The sequence below is a fragment of the Lepisosteus oculatus genome, chromosome 4 (genome assembly GCF_040954835.1).
Source record: "Lepisosteus oculatus isolate fLepOcu1 chromosome 4, fLepOcu1.hap2, whole genome shotgun sequence".
Lineage (NCBI taxonomy): Eukaryota > Metazoa > Chordata > Actinopteri > Semionotiformes > Lepisosteidae > Lepisosteus > Lepisosteus oculatus.
This window is the reverse complement of record NC_090699.1, coordinates 37,089,473-37,108,663: the sequence shown is the minus strand read 5'-3', so window position 1 is coordinate 37,108,663 and position 19,191 is coordinate 37,089,473. Positions and strand designations below refer to the sequence as shown.

Sequence of the window (19,191 nt, the reverse complement as noted above, 5' to 3'; positions counted from 1 at the left end):
TGTACTTCTAATTGAATTGATGATGCATATTTATTGAGGTGTTACAAGTTAATTTTAAATTAGCATTTATCTGTACAGACTATTACACCCATGCTCTAGACTGGCTCTTTCCATCGGCTGTAAAATGAGTGATTGTGTAATTATCGATTTAACTGCTACTGAGGTTAATTAGGAGCTCTAATCCACACAAGAGTTTTAAAGACTGCACACTTTACTAAAACTTTTTTGTTGCTTTTCTAGGTTTCCTACATTCTTAGAGGGAACTGCAATGTTGTTGTGTACTTTAACATTTCTTGCAATTTGTTTTAGTTTTAGAATATAGTAATTTTATAAGCTACTTTTATTTTTATTGTCTGTTCTGAATCTACATTGCCAATTTAATCATTTAATATTGCCGTAAAATATGTTCGAAGCTGTTAGCTGAATTTTATTAACTTACAAAAAAAACATAAGTTGTTAATGAATTAATAAATATAGCCATGATTTATGTGAAGTGATGCTACTGTATTTAATGCAACAATTCTGCCTCTGAAGACTTCTTTTAAACAGTGTATAACCACAACAGGTTCCTATGTAGAACAGGTTTCTGAGTAGACTGTTTTGTACATCAGGCTTTACTCATACTACTAAACCAAAAAGCACCTGTTGACCCGCAAACATGGGGACCCTGATGAATCCTAACAATACCAAAGCTACGTTTTTTTGTGTTTTTTTTTGGAGTGATGGACATTCATAATATGCAGTATTGACCATAGATCACATTTAGATGCATAAAAAATAATTTCAAAACTGTGCTGTCATCTACTTATTATATAGGTATAATTATCAAATCTCTTCGAAAGGGAGGACTAAAGCTGGAATTTTACTCAGTCCAAGGACAAAGTATACATACAGTATACTGAACTACCCTCCAAATGTAATCATACCTCTAAAAATAGTAACAAATAACACCACATAAAAGAAAGATTGTGTCTTGTTTAATTCATTCTGAAAATGGCATACTATAATCTTAATAGCACTGTGCAGAACAAAGTTATATTAGTCATAAATAATGAATTAAATTTCTCAATACATTGGGAAATGGACACTTCTGTGCCACCTTTGGCTTTGAGACATGTATTGTCTCAGACATGTACTGTAAGTCTAAAGGCAGTAGCACAACTCAAACTGGCATTTTCAGGATACTGACTGCCAGACCTTTCAATCTTGCCTGAAAAATGTGGCATTTGTGCCAGTTTGGAAGGAAGAACCACCTTCTGATGGTAAACCACAAACTTAAGTTACCTAAATTTACTTGATTTCTTATGACTACATCTGATTGAAAATTGCAATCAATTATCTGACTCATCTTTGGACATGCTTATCAACATTATGGTGTATAAATGTTAAAAGTCATGTTGAGTTAACACTAATGTCCTTGGTGAAATATGTCAAGTTTCGCCAAAAGTGAACATTCCAGCATCAAAATTATTCAAAACCTTCTGTATATATTTAGGAATAAATATGTATTTATATTTTATGCTGTTTTATATTATGTCTAAACAAATTTAGAAATAAATGGCTCAGTGCATAGTAATATAAATCTAAATGCCTGCTCTCTACTGGGCATCTCAATCTCTAGACCTTAATCCAATTAAACATTTTTGGTTTGAACTTGAGAAGGCAGTTCACAAATGAAAACAAAAGAATTTGGAAGTCTCAGAGCAGTTCTTCCCTTTTGTAAAAACAAAAACAGTTGTTTTGTAAAAACAAAAACAGAGGTACAAGAAACTTAACACATACTGTAGGGTGCATATTGTCAGTGAGATCCATAACCAGAAGAGGATTTACAAAATAGTAACTACAGTGGTGTAAATCCTGACTCCTCATGTTCTCTGGATCTATGAATTATGACTTGCCTCTTCACAGTTCTATTAAGATTACAGTATGTCATGCTTTGTTTATTTTTTAGTAGGATGCACTACCCAATATACAGTTTCCCATCAGAATATTTGGTAATTAGTTTATTCACCAGCATGAAAGAAAATAGATAGGGGGCACACAATCCAGCTTTCCAATTACTGCAATTACTACCATTTATTTGTCCTGACTCTGAATGTAGTTTTACAGTACTGTATATTATTGATGACATACAGTAAGCCATGGTTAAAAAAATTGTGATCAATTAAAAGTCCATACATATCTTGCTCAAACTGTACATTTTGCAGATATTTCCTCTGTTTGAACTAGTTTGCATGTTGCATATCAGAAAACACATATACCAAATACAGTACATCACTTCAATTCATATTTTACATGTTTTTGTAATAAGCCTGCAATGAAGTCTGTGGGCTTTATTCTGAACCTTCCACTGTAAACTGCTTATTTAACTGGGGTTTAAGATGTTAAATAATAAAATGCATTTACATCTTTTCAAAACTACAGTACTAGTGTTTTGAAGCATCAGTTTTGAATGACCAAATGAGTGTTGCAATCTATTTATCAGTTGTATGGTTAACAATACACAATTATTCCAATACATGCCATTGTGATGTAGTGAGAGATGGCTTTGTGAGACAGCCAGAGTAAAAATGGGGCACAACTGATCTAATTGAATAATCGGCACCCTGAGGTAGTGAGATTCCACAGGAGGGAGAAGGGCAATTATGATAGGCTCTGAGTGGAAGTGGTCACACCCTTAACTTACGTAATAAGTATGTAAGAGCAGCCAAGAGAGGTAGCTAGAGCAGTTAGTCTGTATGTAGGCTCTTTCACAAAAAGAAGGGGAATGAGTGTGCTGACCTAACTATAGGGCACAGGTGAAGTCCAATGTGTTTCTCTGCTGTAATGTTAGCACACAGGTGTGCAGTCTCAGAGTGAGAGATGTGTGAGATTATCAAAATGGTTGCTGCTGTGTCAGGGGTGCAAATTATTTTAAGCAAAGGCTGTGAACTGCATTCTTGGCCAAACAGGCCAGGTAGATAAGGATGATTTTTGAGCTGAAGGTATTGAGTGCATTGGTTGTGCTGAGTCTATTGGGTAAAATACACCAGTGTCTCCCGAGTGTTTTTTAAAGCAGTTTGATTAGTGATTGTTAAAAGGTTGAGCCAAGTTGAATACCTGTCTTTTTGAATGAAAGTGACAATTAAGTGAATTCTGTAAAGGGAGTAGGAAGGAATTCTCTGTGCTTTTTAGTTATCAATCACTTCTAAATTGAAGAGGGTTTATAGTGGGTGGAAATTAAGATTTGGAAGGGGACCACCAGACCCTCTAAGAGCCTGGAGGGGTTCTGTTTGCAACTCTAAATAACTGGCCACTAAGATGTGAAAAATTAAGATGTCCCGCTGCCTAAGGCCACAATTCCTAATTTATTTGTAGGCATTGTCACAGCTCTTCAGTGGTTTTGAGAGACACATACCTTTTAAACTTGTAGATTAAAAAAACAGCTAAACCCACAAAAACAACTGACAGGAGCATCAACATGGCTGAACTGCTGTGTCTTGGACTGGAGTCAACAAGAGGTGCTAGAAAGAAAATGGAGGAGAGAAAAGAAAATAGATTACACCATTGCTGCTAACTGTTCTTTTTTTATGATTTTAACATGGGAACCAAAATTTTGTCAGTTTTGATTTTGAAATCTATTATATTTGAACTTCACTCCTCTGTCTAGCATATTTCAATCAAAACAATGTCTCATTCTGTTGTTGGGCTCATTATACTGTATATTAATTTATACAGTAGCATGTACCATTAACCAAGGCAACTTCCAATACGTTTGCACAATTTATTACAGTAATTTAACTTATACTCTAGCATAATATAATGTTCTTATATAATAACCATGTTACAGCAAAACCTGTAAAAATCTAGACAGGACATCTAGAGCAATGTTAAAATGTTGTAATACTCCTTCAATACTTATACCACCAATACTACTTCAGACAATTGTTTCTTCTTTTGTTCAATGTTCTGTACATTTAAAAAAATAGTTAGAATTCCTGTTGTACTATGTAACTTTATGAAAATAAAACTCAAATCAACTTGACGTGTCCCTGAGAACACTTACAAAACCCAAAACTCAAAATTAGAATATGATGAATAATAGGAGGAAATTAGAGATGTCTTTTTCCATTGAAGTAGTCTTTCTTTCAAAATTTGTGGAGGAACAGATATTTATTATAATAAAACCCCAAATTCTTATGAGATATAAGATATCTAGAATTGAATGGGAATACATCTTATACATATCCTTGGTTAATAACATTAACCTTGTTTATTTAATTGTCTTTAAATGTACAGCCACTAGGTAGGCATTTTGGTGTATTTATCAAATACCTCCCCTCGCACATTCCTAGGCTTGTAGCTGTTGTAATTAGTCTCTTGTATTCAGAATCTGGCAGCCGTTGAGAACGAAACATCTATGTAAAAAGAAGTGTCAAACAAAGGTGTTAAAAGCCTGCGTCTGGATTGCTCTGATTGGGTAAACAATATGGCAAATGACAGAAGCTGAATGAAATAGAACTAATTCATTGGTATGCAACTTATCTGATGGTCCAATGTTGTTGTTTTTTTAATTAATTCAGGTGTCCTGAATTCAAAAATGGCATTCGCTTTTAGCACATAGAGTTTTCTGGATAACTATTGTCAGTTTTCTGTGAGTTAAGTAAAAACATTCACAAAATGATAGCTATATAATATAAATACACGTACAATATTTACAAAGAATGGTTTATTCATTCTTTTTCTATTCAGATACCATATATATACAGTATTTGTGGAATTGTAACACAGCAGCTCTGTTTTGATTACCCTAGATGGATGCACATAAACTGCTGTCACACACAATTTCTCTAGACTCAGTGCTGTTAACACCATTCCTGTTGAATAAAGTCTAAGTTAATGGCAAACTGCATTTTATATCTTTTAAACTAAACTGATCTGGGCAAAGGTTTTCATGTTAATTCATTCACACATTTTTGACTCCTCAAGTCTAGGACTGAATTAAATCTGGATCTGGCAGGGCTTTTAGACATTTAGATATAAATTATAATTTTAATTTTTGTCTGTTCTTTTTCACACATATTCAACATGGCAACAAGAGATTGGATATATCACCCTGACACATTCTATTTGAAAAAGATTTGTGGTATAGAAACAAATGAGATCTTGTCAAATGGATTTTGTCATTATCATGCATATTTTGAAATGAAGCTTGGAGATCAAGATAACTCATTGGCTCTACATCCATTTTTAAAATTCCTAAGGCTTTAAAAAAGTGGAGTAAAGTTTTGAAGATTTTATTGAACTTTGGAATACCTATGTTATGGTGTGAACCTAAAAACCATGTGGATGACTTTCTTCTGCCCGGTTCTGAAGGTTATGACTCACAAAGAAATTTCCTTTCCCAACCTTCAGTCTCTGATGAGACCTATACAACCTACCCTGTACAGTGTATACTGTATCTATTATCCTGCCACAACAACTTAAGCAGATCATGTCATAGTTTGAAGTTCAGTATTGATAGTGATACCAATTGTGACAAACCAGACAAATTACATTATCCTCAATCACGCTCATAAAGTGACAACTGTACAAAAACATTTATAACATAACATCATTAATGAAACATTAATTGAGCCTAATAAGCTTTTGTTACCACCACTCCGTATAAAGCTGGGCTAGGGGTTTTGCATTGTAAGAGTGTAATATGAGTGTAATATTATGGTCGATTTTAAAAGCTAGGCTGCAACATAAATCCTAAAATTCCACAATAATTTTGCTAGATTCGTACTACTTTCCAGAAGACTCCAGGAAAAAAATATGCTAAGCCAGGTGGAATATCAGCATGATGTTGCTGGTTTTTGAAATGGGAAAGCTCAGGAGGACTGCAACACAAACAACTGCCAAACAATATCTCTGCCCTAATAAAAAATGATTGGTGAATTTTGTACTGATCAAGTATTAAAGCTGAATTTACTTTGGAAAAAAAAATATTTGAAAACACTTTATATTTCATAAGAACACAATTTGAGTAATTGTAAAATTGTTTGGTTGTAAAATCTGGAATCAGCACAGAAAACCTGTACCAGCTCACTATATATATATATAAAAGGCTCTCATCCTTTATTTTGAAATGCATACCAGTAAAATATCAAGACATTGTGTAGTTTTTGTTAGAAAACTCATTACCAAATGCAATATACATTATGTATTTTGTACATTATAGATTTGCAGACTCATGATGATCAATATTTCAGTGTCACCTATTTGTTTAAATAATACTGAGGTTTAATATAAACAGTGTTCTATATATTCAGTTGACATGACATACCTCCCTTTAAAATCGATTAGCACTCATTGTGTCTTCATTAGAAACCAATTTTAAACCCTTTATTGTTCTACAGACTTTGGATGTTTATCATTATTAACTGTTATTATTATGATATAAAAGTTGTGTTTGCTGTGGGCTTCATACATCTCAGTTCTTTTGAAAATATGTCTTGTTTATCAATAGGCAAAAAAGCTTAACCATCTGAAAATAAGTTAAAATAAGTTAAACTCTGGAATTACTGTAATAATCAACATAACTTGTTGCCTTTTAAGGCTAAGCAGTCAGTGAGACAATCAGCTAAAGTCAAGCTTAAAAGAAGGTTACTGTAAATGTCAAAAATACAAAAAATAAATATAAGGAAGCCAAACATTTGATTATTATTTTATTATATTGTTCTAATTATTGTTTTAATGATGTTTGTAAACAAGGTGTAAAGTTTAAAATGAGGAAACAAATCTGATATTGCTCAATAATAATTACGATATACCAACATGGCATTCAAAATAAACTTAAAATAAAACAGCAGTTATATGTTGAAAAGGTCTGGGGAAGTGGGGATACTTCAGAAATTTTCCCTGTTGGCTTTTTTGGCAGCCTACACATCCGAGGAAGATTGTCTTCAATGATCCTCTTATCTGTGGGCTTGGCGTTGGCAGATGAGGCTAATCTGGGATGGACAGTCTGCTGCAGTTTTGTTGGCAAGGTGCATTTTAAACACATGGTGCAGTTTATTGAAGTGGCATTCGCCCAAGTCAAACCCATTCTTACAGTGACTCTGGTAAAAAATAGAGTAAGGCAAAAAAATACAGGCCAGATAATTGGAAACACAAATTGAAGCCTTTAATAAAAGCTGCAGTTTAAGAAATGTGCTGTTTTAAGCTTTGCATAGGCAGCTGCATCTTCTTCATACTGATAAACTTAGTTATGAAAAACGTATTCATGCAAAGAATATTCCATTGCATTGCCAAATCTCCGGGCTTCACATGCTTTCTGGCTGTCTCTCTTACTGCCAACACTTGTGGAAAATAATGAGTTCTGAAAACTGATAACCCAGACACACAAAATAGCAATACTAAAAGCCAATGTAAACTGCAAGAACATACTGTCTATGTCTAGGGGGACCCTGACTAATTACAATAATTATAAAAACTACGAAATTACTGAAAGCCAGGAGGTAAGAAAATTTGCCAGACTTTCTCTTGTCATGTACTCAAAACATATGTGCAATGTGTTCTTTATGCATAGTATTAATTCATACTGGATACAGATGTGATGTATGAAAAAGCTTCTGCCAAATGTTATTTAATTATTCAAATTTGTCATACCTGTGGTATGTTTCTACATTCCCTGCACTGTGTCTTAGCTTGTTTTTACACACCGTATTTATGGCTAAAATGCAGTCTTATACAACAGAGGAACTTTGAGAATAATGATAAAACTAATCAATTGTGTTCTAATGAAAGTATTAAAGTTTGTTCCTTAAATGAGCTAAACCAAAGCATATGATATGTACGATATTAGTTTTTTGTCCTGGTATTCCAGAAAACGGGTGTCAAGGTTTATTACTGAAGAGGAGTCTGTTTTCTTTACACTTTGGTGTTTCTGGAAGACAACCTGCAAAGCCAGTGACCTTTTGAGAGCAGCTTAGAGGCTTTTTAGACCTTTACACGGTGAAAAATGAAAAAGCATTCAGCCACAGTGGCACATGTTACAGAAGTTAATGCATGCTGTTTGCAGAACTACCTGCCCACTTCAGATGTTCATTGCTGACTTGAGGCAATATACAGTTACACACTGATTACAAAAGAAAGCAAAGTTGCATAGCATGGAGATGTTTGATAAAATAGTCAAAATTAATTTTAATCTTAACTATGTATCTGAATTGTTTGTACTGATTAAAAGTAGCAAGGGCAAGATATATCCTCAGTTTTGCACGCAAGGCTGATGCGTCATCATGGGAACTGCTACTAAAGTGAAAAGCATAATTATTGGGACAGTCATTTTTGCTGTGTAATAATTAAATCTGTATTTCAGATCAAAAGATTAGTATTTGGCAAAAGAATAAATAGAGTATAGAATATAAAATGTCATTTCTGGGTATTTCTTTGCATTAAGATATTACCAAGCATCTGGTGTTATACATCTGGATATACAACTATAATATGAATATTAATAGTAAGGAAACATTTTACTCATCTAAGGTCTGTCAAGTGCATATTTTCTGAATATTTGCAGTTGTGTGCAAGTGTCATGAGGTAAGTTACTATTTGTCCTTCATTTAGATGGTAATTTCTCATTGACAAATCATGCATAAATAAGACAACTTGCTTGTAACTTTTCAAAATGTTATATTTTTTTATCTACATTCCAGATAAAAATAAAATATGTAAAATAAATATATTACAAGTGTTTCAGACATAATCTGATGCATAAAATGCTTGGAAGCATCCATTTTGTAGACAAAGATAAATATTTGCTAATAGAAATCAAATACATGCAGTAATGGTTCAGTAACTTGGCAAGAATCACCTCCCCAGTTTGAATTGGTGAATTTACTTTTACAATAACCCTTGGCAGATTCATCTATATTTCATGCAGTCTGGCCACTGTCTTCAGGCCCAAGCTGTGCTGTAGAAACCATTTGCACCGACTTATAATAAAAACGATCTAACAGTAGATAGCATGATGTTTGCTTTCCTGTTGAAAAAAATGACCATAGATGTCTGTTATCTCCCTAATTCTGCAGCTATATTTGTTTCCAGATATATTATTTGGAAACATTAATGGCAAAATGCTATGGCACCCAATTAGAGATATAACCAGAAGCTAATTATTATCCAATTTACTCAAACAGCACCAGTTCTTTAAGTGTTTCCCTGCACCAGGGCAGGGTGTCAGCAAAGCTGTAATTTCCTACTGCCTCAGATATGCTTAGGGGAGTATTCAACAACCTTTTCTGTTTTTCTCAACGTAATGATACTTGTGGTACAATAAGAAGCATCAGACAGACATACAGATAATCTTGATAATATACAGTAGCATATGCAGTCTATAACAACTGCTTTATTTCAGGCTTCCTCTACTGTGTAAAACTGTGTAAAATTGAGCCACCTCTACTGGGAATGATCAACTTAAAAATTTCACATTCTTCTATTACTTTTCTTCTTATTAAAATAATTATGTCTATACAAACATTGATCTAATTATTTCTGTAATACCTTTCTCTGCTACTTCAGTGGCTTACTTTACAGAACTAACAGTACAAATGCAGTATTTTCAAAAGAGTAGACTCAATTTATAAACAATCTAAACAAAAAACAGTTAAGGAATTAATTGTTTATACTTTTCATGACACATGTTTTATAATTCTACAAAGTATTTTAGATTTAGTGCATGTTAATCAGTTTGACTAACAGAGAAAATGTCAAGCATTTCATTGCCTTACTTCACAATTCCATAATCCTGGTCTTAAAAGACTAATTTATCTGTTCTTGGACCAGTTTAACACATATTCTTACATTTACAGTGCAGCCTTCAGACACTGAAGCTTGGGTATCCCTACCTGAATTGCTTATAATTGTGCACCCCCACTTGACATTAGCTAGCAAAACTCACAAAATGAATAATAAATAACAGCAACTTACAGTTGTTTTGTATTTTGTTCTACAGTATGTGAATGTACTAATACTGTAGATACATCCAAAATATTTACAAGATGAATTTAACACACAAAGCCTGAACCAAAATAACATGAAGTGATAAAGAGAATCAAGCAGTAGTATTTCTGATTCTGTTATCAGGTTTACACCGAGGAACTAATATTAAACAGAACAAAATTAAATACTTCTAATTATATGCAGTATAGATCATAATTCTGGTTTACATATTAGCAAACTATCTCTTTCATGACTACTATTATTAACAAAAGCAGATCTACACATAACTCGGCAATTGCTTTTGTAAATTAAATATTATGTTTTGATATTTAATCTTACCGAGTGTCAACTGAGTGATGTAAACGATGACTCGAACTCCTGGCTTCAACTCAAACTCAACCAAATTTTGATTCAGGGCACTGACGAGTATCTCCGAAGTCTGTTAGTGAAGAAGCAACAGATTTTATGATGAAAACACAAATATGTGCTATAAAGTGATATCCTGTTGACAATAGTTTGTTGCATTTGAGAATAGTAACACTTCAAAACAAAAATAAATATTATACAGTAGGTCCGTCATGATAAGTGGTTGCTGAATGTAATGTAATATTTTATTGATATTTTAGTGTAACAGTATTATTTATACAAAGTTAATTAGTCTTGTGAATGTTAACAAGCATTAGAGAAATACTGCCCCTTACCTGCTCCAGATCAGATTCACTCTTTTTTCTCCCCTCTGATATGTTTTTGTATGGCAACAGAAAAAGTTCAGCAGCTGTTGGTATACCAGGAAATACTGCAACTAAAAGCTGCTCCTCTGGGAAGTCGGACACCTACAGAAACACAAGTTCATAGCAATGATGTCCCATATTCACCATATTATCTAATGAGGGCTACAAGCTGAAATCAATAATTTCAAGGAGAAACCTTGGCTCCCATTTCATTTTTCACATTTTTTGTCTCAGAGGTGCAAAATTATCATGTATTATAACCAAGTTAAGATGAATGAGAGCTCACCAGGACAACACCTCATCTGGCAGAACTCCGTTTTTGGTCTCTAATGGCTTTCCCATGAAAAATGGGAGTTATTTTACTCCGTTCTTTTTTTTGGCAAGAGTCCTTGTCTCCCACCAAATAAGATTGCAACCTTTACAGATTGCAAGCTAAAGCCTCCTGTGTTCTCTGTTTGTTGTTGCCCATAAGCACACAGTTATTTTACAACACCAATGGAGTACATCCCTCCAGCATTGTCCTTAGCAGCCCTTGAAAGGACAGTTTAAACTATTTGAACAGTAAACACATATTTACTATGAACCATAGTTCTATTACTTTTATTACTTTTGCAATTAGGATTTTTTTTACTCCTTTCTGTCCTTACCAATAAATTATTCAATAAATACACTCTAAACTGACTTCTAAATTTGTCTTCATGCCCTCCTTGCAAAACTTAGGAATGCAAATAGAAAGCGATTACAGCACTATGGATAGAAGAGTCAAGGAACAAAGCAGCAGAGAATGCATCAAGGGCTAAATTTCAGTTTGCAAATTAAGGCTCTCATTCACACAAGGTATTTAAAAGTCAGCACAATACATGTGTTAACATAAATCATATTACCATAAGTAAGCTGGAATTCACAAAGGTGAATGCACCCTTATTAAGATGTGTGCAATGAAAATCATTAGCATGGCAAGAGGAATCTTATCTGACAGCCCCACATCAAGAGGTATCACGGCTTTTTGTCGTAAGGGATGCATGAACACAACATGTGTCTGAAGATAAGGTAAGATGTTAGGGAAATGATGCTATACAAATAGATATCTAACTATAGAAGAAGGACCACAAATTGAGGAAATTTGAGTAAGTAATAAAAAATTGACTTTGTATAGCACATATTATCACATAGGAACACAAAGTGCAATACATATTAGGAGTGGACCCAGTTCATTAATCACCGAAGTAAAGCACCAATCTGGATAATGCATGGTAATTATTCAAGTTAACATGTTTCAAACGGAGTAAGCAAAAATTCTTTAAAACAAACTTTATGATTTTTATATACATTTGTACAATTTTTGCTATTTGAGTTTTTCTAATAAAAGTCAAAAACATATGAAATATTAAAAAACACATTAAAAGATATCAGGATATAGTGAGTCTTCAGTTTAAAGCAAGAGAAGCCTGAAAATAAAAAATTAGGAGTTGGTCAAGCCAACATTGTTTGTTTGTCTGTTTTTGCAAAAAAGTTCTTTGTATAGGTTTGCCTTGCTTTATAATTTGATAGTTCACTGTCCTTCAGGCTTGACATTTCTTTCTCTCTCCTTTGATAATAGTGCTTTTCTCCATTAGCAAGGTGAAGCTCCATGATGAAACTAAATACTTGTGGTGCACAGCAGCTGGATCTTGGCTCATAACTGTTTTCCATCAGTGTTAATTTGGATGCAAGTTAAGGTGCATCTTATGGTTAAGAAGGTTTTGTGAATACTATGTACATATTACCCTCATTAGTGATATTTTTCTACATAATTGTTATACATTGGCATTCATTTAGCATATTCAGGAGATGTTAATGAGCCTATCATGTAATTTTTAAGACTGTGTATTCACATGTATTTTATATTTTAAGATGCTTATCCTGGTTACTTAATATGCTATTCCATAATGCATTGCTTATCTGTAGCTAAGATGTTTTTAATCACATAAAAACCTGTTGTGAACAAGGCACTAAGTCTCAGCTGTCACATAGAAAACAAAAAATAAATGCGTCAAAGCCACAGGAGACTGTGATGCTTTTGCAATTAAAACAGAAACATATTTCCACTGAAAGTGATAGTCAGTTCCTCAGTTCAAATTTCCTAAACAAGAAATTAGAAGAGTGATCAGCATTGGGGTCATTCTTGAAGCTTACAGCTCCATGATTTTAATTTTGTATTACGGTAAGGTTCAAGAATGAAACTAGGCCAAATGTGTATGCCCAATGATGACAATATTATATTTGTGTGTGGTTGTGTACTATATTTTTGTGGTGAAGTGTTTCATTATGGATTGATTTTGAGGATCGAGACATAAGATAAGGTTTGCTGACAGTTTTAAAATTGTTTCTATACAGATAACTACAGTAGGTGGATTTTTTTTAGAATTCATGCATAATATATACCACATCTTTAGTTCTCTAATACATATACTTACACATACTGTATGTAGCTGGGAAGGCTTAAAGTTGGGGGGAAAAATCATTCAATTGTAATAATATCATGTGCTCGTTCTTTCTAATTCAGTGAATAGAGATATAGATGTAGCCATTCAAAAGAAGCGGGCGTTCTCTGTGAGCTCGGTGACTTTGAGACCACTTGTTATTCCAAGTTGCTTGAATCGCCACAATTCAAATAGAGAAAAAAGAGCTGACTGATAAGATTTAAGATGTGGCTGTCAATGTTTGATTAAAAAAAAACACGTTGCCCGACGTTAGTTGCATTGCTTGAAAAATAATTTTATTTCGAGAGACTGGATAAGTAATTCAAGTGTTTTTTTAACTTCCTGAAAAACAAGTAATAATTTAACAATATGTGCAAACGTTTTATGATATGTCGCTGTTGTGAATGTCTGTGGAGTGTATGTTATTTGCCTGTCTGTCCTGGCTGTGCTCTCTCTCAATTCAATTCAATTCAAGGTGCTTTAACTTTAACTTGCTTTAACTCCGCAAGTCTTAGTTCTGGGTTCTGAAGTCTGAGTTCTTGTGTCCGTCCTATCCGAACCCGAAAGTATTACAATATGTATCTTTATAGCAGGTGGTGTAAAGCTTTTTAGTATAGATTACACTTTTCTAAAATGTATTTAAAAAATAAAAATGATTACAATCTAATCTTTCCACGTTTGATCCCAAAATCCCAAGAAAAATAAATCTAAATGGGGAGAAAGCTATGCTGAAAGTTTATTAAGATACTTAGAAGACAAAGATATCAATTTATGTTGCATTTGCCTGATTGTGAATAAAAAAACACATATATTTAAACACGCGTTTGCCATTTAAATCAATATAAATGTTTATATTGTAACGCATAGGTGACTATTCATTGTTATTAAAATGACTTAAATTCGATCATGTTGTGATATTTAGAAATATTAATTTGTTTGGTGCGAGTAAAGTTTTATTTGATCTCTGTCCTAGGGAAACTTTTTATGTTTTCAAAGAAATGTTTGTTAGAAAAAAAAGTAATGGCTCCAGCTGGATTCGAACACCCAGCATGTGAATTGGGAGTCATGAACCTAACCCACAGTGCCACCAGCAAAGTCACATGAGGAGTGTTGAAAAAGCCCTACAAAACATTATCAACAAACATCATACAGCGTGTACAATTCTTGTGTTGCGATACATGAATATAATTATATCGTTATTAATTTCTTTAGATATGCGATTCCATATTATATTCCCTTTTAATCAAATTCTAAAAGTATGCTTGTTGACTCCGGTATCACGTTAGTTAAAGACTCTGATGCTTAAAATGTTTAGGGAGAAATGGAATACTGGTGTTTGTTTTCTTTAAAGTACCGAGACCAGCCATATACTGTATGTTTATGTTCCAAAATTAATATTGTTTATGGCCTTCACACACGTTACAGTACGCTCCTATTCTTTTTATGCTCAGCTACTAAGATTTCCCTTCAGTGGTAAAATTCCATATAAATATTCAATACTTAAACGGGCACAGTAAAGACATTTACATCTTTCTATGACCGACCAACGCACCACAAGTGCCCCTGTCGGTCAACCAATCATGTACCGTGGTATTTTGCGTCAAGGTGCGTCACGATGCGCGAGGCCGTAGCCAATTACCTCCGGTACGTGTCTCTGCCGTGCACTTTGAATGGCTGCATCTGTATCATGTTCAAATTACTTGGGTAAGTAATTTAACTCACTGCTATTGTTATCCTATCAGCCTCACTGTTTTTCAAACACAAACTGTAAAAAAGGTCAGACAAAATATTTACTTTCTCTAGGGCAGAAAGACTGGGAGGTAGTGATTCAACTATTGAATTTCATTTTATTCTTAAAAGCTTCTCTTTAAGAATGGATCCTTCCCTGCAGTAGCTCTTCAATAATGAACTTTGTTTCTCACACGTTGTCAAAAAATAACAGTACTACTAAAAGAATGAACCATTTGCCAGAAGGTAGTTTGTGCTCATCGGCATTAAGTTGTTTTATGTATTTATTGTCATGTCATTTTCTTCCTGTAGAACTACAGGTGTAGTGTGATGTCACAGTTTAATAACAGCTCTGATTTGAAAGTGTTGATTTGCCATGGTGAGCTCATTCAGCATGACAACAGAATGCACATACTACGATAACAGCACCAAACAGAATAGTGCCCTGAAATGACATAAACCGAACATGATGAAAATACATACAATACAATACAGACGAGTAATAATAACAGAGACCTACTATAAGATAGCATCTGGTCTAATTAAAAATTAATACTTAACGTAATAAACTTATCCTTTCATAACTATTTAATTTGACTAAACAGATACTTTTTGTTGCAGGTCTCTGATATGAAACTGAAAATACAATAACAAAATTATATGACCTGCTATAAGTGGCTTTAACTGTGAATTATCTGTGTACATGAAATAATTCCCTAACAGTTGTAGAGTTACCCAGGCGTGATGTTTCCAAAAAAAAGAAAACATTCTTCTTATATTTTTGTATTTTTAATCAAAAATACATTCTCAAATTGTAATCAAATGTATTTAATGCATTGATAAAGATTGCTTTAGATTTGGATTGGAAAGCAACTAAAAACCAAGTACTGTATCAAATTATGTATCATAAACAGGTGAATACAAATTGTTGTATTCTGATAGGCAGTTCTTGTTTTACTAAAAGTTTTGAAATATGCACACAACTAAATGGTATGTGTACAAAGGAACTATTGCACATAGAAATACACTTAAACATATTTTAAATGCATCTAATATACTGTATATATTATATTAAAAATATATTGTATGCATATTCACAGCATAAAATATAGATGGTAATACAGTAAGTGTCATGAATTAAAATTATTACATCTAGAAATTAACAGGATAGTATAGAAATTATTATATTAGTGCTAGGTATTAATGCACGTTTGTGTAAAATTCCATGTTAGTGCTCAAGAAGATCTGGAAATCATTTGTTTTGAAGTTTGTAGTATGTTGTATTGTAAAACAAACCATTAACACAGAAAGTTAAGAGTTATTTGCATCCAGAGCTTTCTTCTGAAAAACGTTCATGTATTTCATGTTATAAGTTTTTGCTGTTTGCCCAGCTCACTAAGCATGAAGTCTGTGAATTCTAAAACTATTTTGACAAAAGCCTGACTCAATTTTTGACTTCTAAAGGCAGCAGATGGTTTAAATTTTTTTTTAAGAAATCTGTTTTATTGCTGAAAGCATGATTGGTTAGAAAAGTCAGGTTTAAAGGATTAAACTTCCTTGATAATATCAAACTTGTTCGGTCTGGACATAAATGTTGTAATAATCTTCAACAGGAAAAAAAAAGTGAGTTTCAACTAAGTTGCTGCATATGAATAGAAAATATGTTAAAAAAAACTACGTGAAGCCCCGTTCTTTAAGGCTGCATCATACAGTACATCAATATCAAATATGAGAAACATAAAACAACAATAAGGACTTTGGGATTTGTATTTGTATTATGTGGGGTGATATTATGAAAAGCTGTTTAATAATAATTATATTTCAGTCACTCTGTTCACATTTTGATTAGCCTGAAATGTTTAAATATGTGAACTTCATTCATGATGACCTAAATTTGTATGCTAGACATTTACATGTTTCCATCTGTTGCATTCCCTTAAGAGTTGAAATATCAAGATTTACTTTGAGCAGTCTTACATTATTCCTCTTTGAACCTATGATACAGTGGCCTCACTGTTAACACTTAAGTCGACACTTGTGACCACTATGTCATTTTGCTATACATTCTTGAAGAGTAAAATGAGAAATGTGAATGGGTGTCAGAAAAAATTGCTTGGGATGTAACAGCGTTGACACTGAAGCCTGTCTGCTCTGTTTCTGGAAATGGTTGGCAGCAGAGCGTAAGTGCTCCAAAACCAATTGAACATATTATTTCTGACACTTTCAAAGGAGAAAAAAAGCCAACTTAGACTTTTCTGCCCAGTAACTACATTTGAATAATGTTCAGCCTCCATTCAGCTTCAGTGGCCTTTCTGGAGTGAGTAAGCTTCCATCAGAATTCCTTTTCAAACTCCCTGAAGGAAACAGAGACTGTAATCTGTGGAACAGTGGTCATGTAAGCCTTTCAGACAGTCTGCAAAGTTCCTTTCATGTTATCACCTTATTTGTAGAGGACTGACTCCTTTTGACATATCAGCTTTTTCCCTCTAACCGTTCTTACTTTTTCAGATGTAATATTTTTTAACTAAATTTCAAACCTCAACCTTAAACAATTATGTGGTCCTTTGTAATACTGCAGCCTTGTTCTACATAGCTTTTGTTCAAACTGACAAAACTTTACTTGATCAGAATTTCACAATTTTTCATCAATTGGAAATTGTGTGTTGCAAATGACCACATCACAAGTCTCCATTTGTTTTCAACATACTATACACGCTTTGGCAAGAAATACAAAAATGTCTGCATACTTTTTTAAATTTCTTGTAATTAATACATTTTTATTTAACAAGCAATAACATCAAAATAAAAAGATTGTGTATACTTCATTCCACCTTTGAAATCTTTCACTTCCAATAATAAAACATTTTCAATGTGATAAACATAAGGTACTCCATTGGCAAAAGGTAAATTGTATTTGTAGCAAACCAACACCAAAGAAGCAGATCAAATATTTGTCATAATGTCCTCTGCTCACTGCTGAAATTTTCATTTTCATTGGAAACAGTACACTGGACAAACAGAAATTTTTTTTAGGAGTTCTTAATGTTTCTGTACATCTACTTTAAAAAGAAATTGGAAAAAAGTGATATAAGTGATAAGAAGATAGATACAGTGCATTCTATCTATTATAAAATAAAATGAATAGCTTATGGAATAATCTTCTTCTTTAATGAGATAGTACAGTTAAAGTTTTTTTGCTATAAAAAAGATCAATTAACTTGAAACCATACAATCAGTCTCATACTGTAATCAGTTTTGATAGGAAGGTTTACAACTTAAAGGCATAAACATTGGCATAAGAAGGTACTAGTTTCAAACTACACCCACTCTCTTAGCTATTATCCTGATACTGTTTTCTTGTGAAAGTTCTTGTAAGTTCTTGTGATAATTCTCTTCTGAAATTGCTGTCAAGCATGTGGCAATAGCTTGAGGAAGTACATTAGTCTAAGGTGTATAAATTAAACCATAAATGAAACACTGTAAGAAAAAATATTGGAAAACAAAACTTTGAAGACACTTCTCAGAAACCCTTATTAGTAAATGGACTGTGGATCACGATGAATTAATAGAATCAATAGAAATTTGCAAACAAGTCCTAACTGAAATAGTGAAAAAATGCAAAACAACATTAGAGAACTGGAAATGGAAATTAATTTCTGTGATTTGAAAAAAAAAGCTTGTTCACAAATGTTGGAATTTTAGCTCCATCTGCTTTTCAGTGTCAAGTTAAACTCCAGTACAGTTATAATTTATAAGGCAATGTGGAGGGAGGACTTTTTAAATGGGATTTTGGAGCCATTAATGGAAGGTTTATCTTAGCCCCTGCTCCCTGTGCAGCTTCTGCATTAGCAAAGAAATGATGTTGTAGGGAGCCAGAAGATTGCAAATTATATGAATTTACAGAAAGTCACTGGCATGGCTTCAAGAGAAGAGTGTGTCAGGTGTGATTTCTGAAAAGGCTCAGCTCAAAAACTAACCCCTATTAGTGAACTTGCATTTACACCATTTCAGAGAGTGTACAGAAATTACCCAGAGACTTGAGTATAGCAGCTGACTATACCTGTGACTGTCAGCACAACTGTAACATGGTCCTTGACTGTTATTAATAAAAGAATGATCTCCTTATTCTTTCTGAAATTGATAGTTTTGTATAATACAAGAATGAAATTTGTTTTGGTCAGGGGTAAGTCAATTTCAAACCATCAGAATATGCACAAAGACCAAATTAAAGCTGTTTATGGAATCATTCATGCTGTAAATAAAGTATGAAAGAGGAGGATGAGAACCTGTCACAGAGCTTCGTT

The 19,191-nt window shown here is 33.4% G+C and overlaps 1 protein-coding gene across 1 annotated transcript in view; it reads right to left on the bottom strand.

Annotated features, from left to right (window-relative positions):
• Positions 1–19,191, bottom strand: part of sorcs3a (sortilin related VPS10 domain containing receptor 3a) — a 273,164-nt gene that overhangs the window by 9,658 nt on the left and 244,315 nt on the right. The window contains exons 23-25 of the mRNA XM_006630827.3: positions 10,668–10,799; positions 10,306–10,405; positions 3,398–3,503 (exon numbers count right to left, since the gene is read on the bottom strand). Coding sequence (XP_006630890.2) covers positions 3,398–3,503; positions 10,306–10,405; positions 10,668–10,799 — 338 coding nt within the window. The remainder of the gene's footprint in view (positions 1–3,397; positions 3,504–10,305; positions 10,406–10,667; positions 10,800–19,191) is intronic.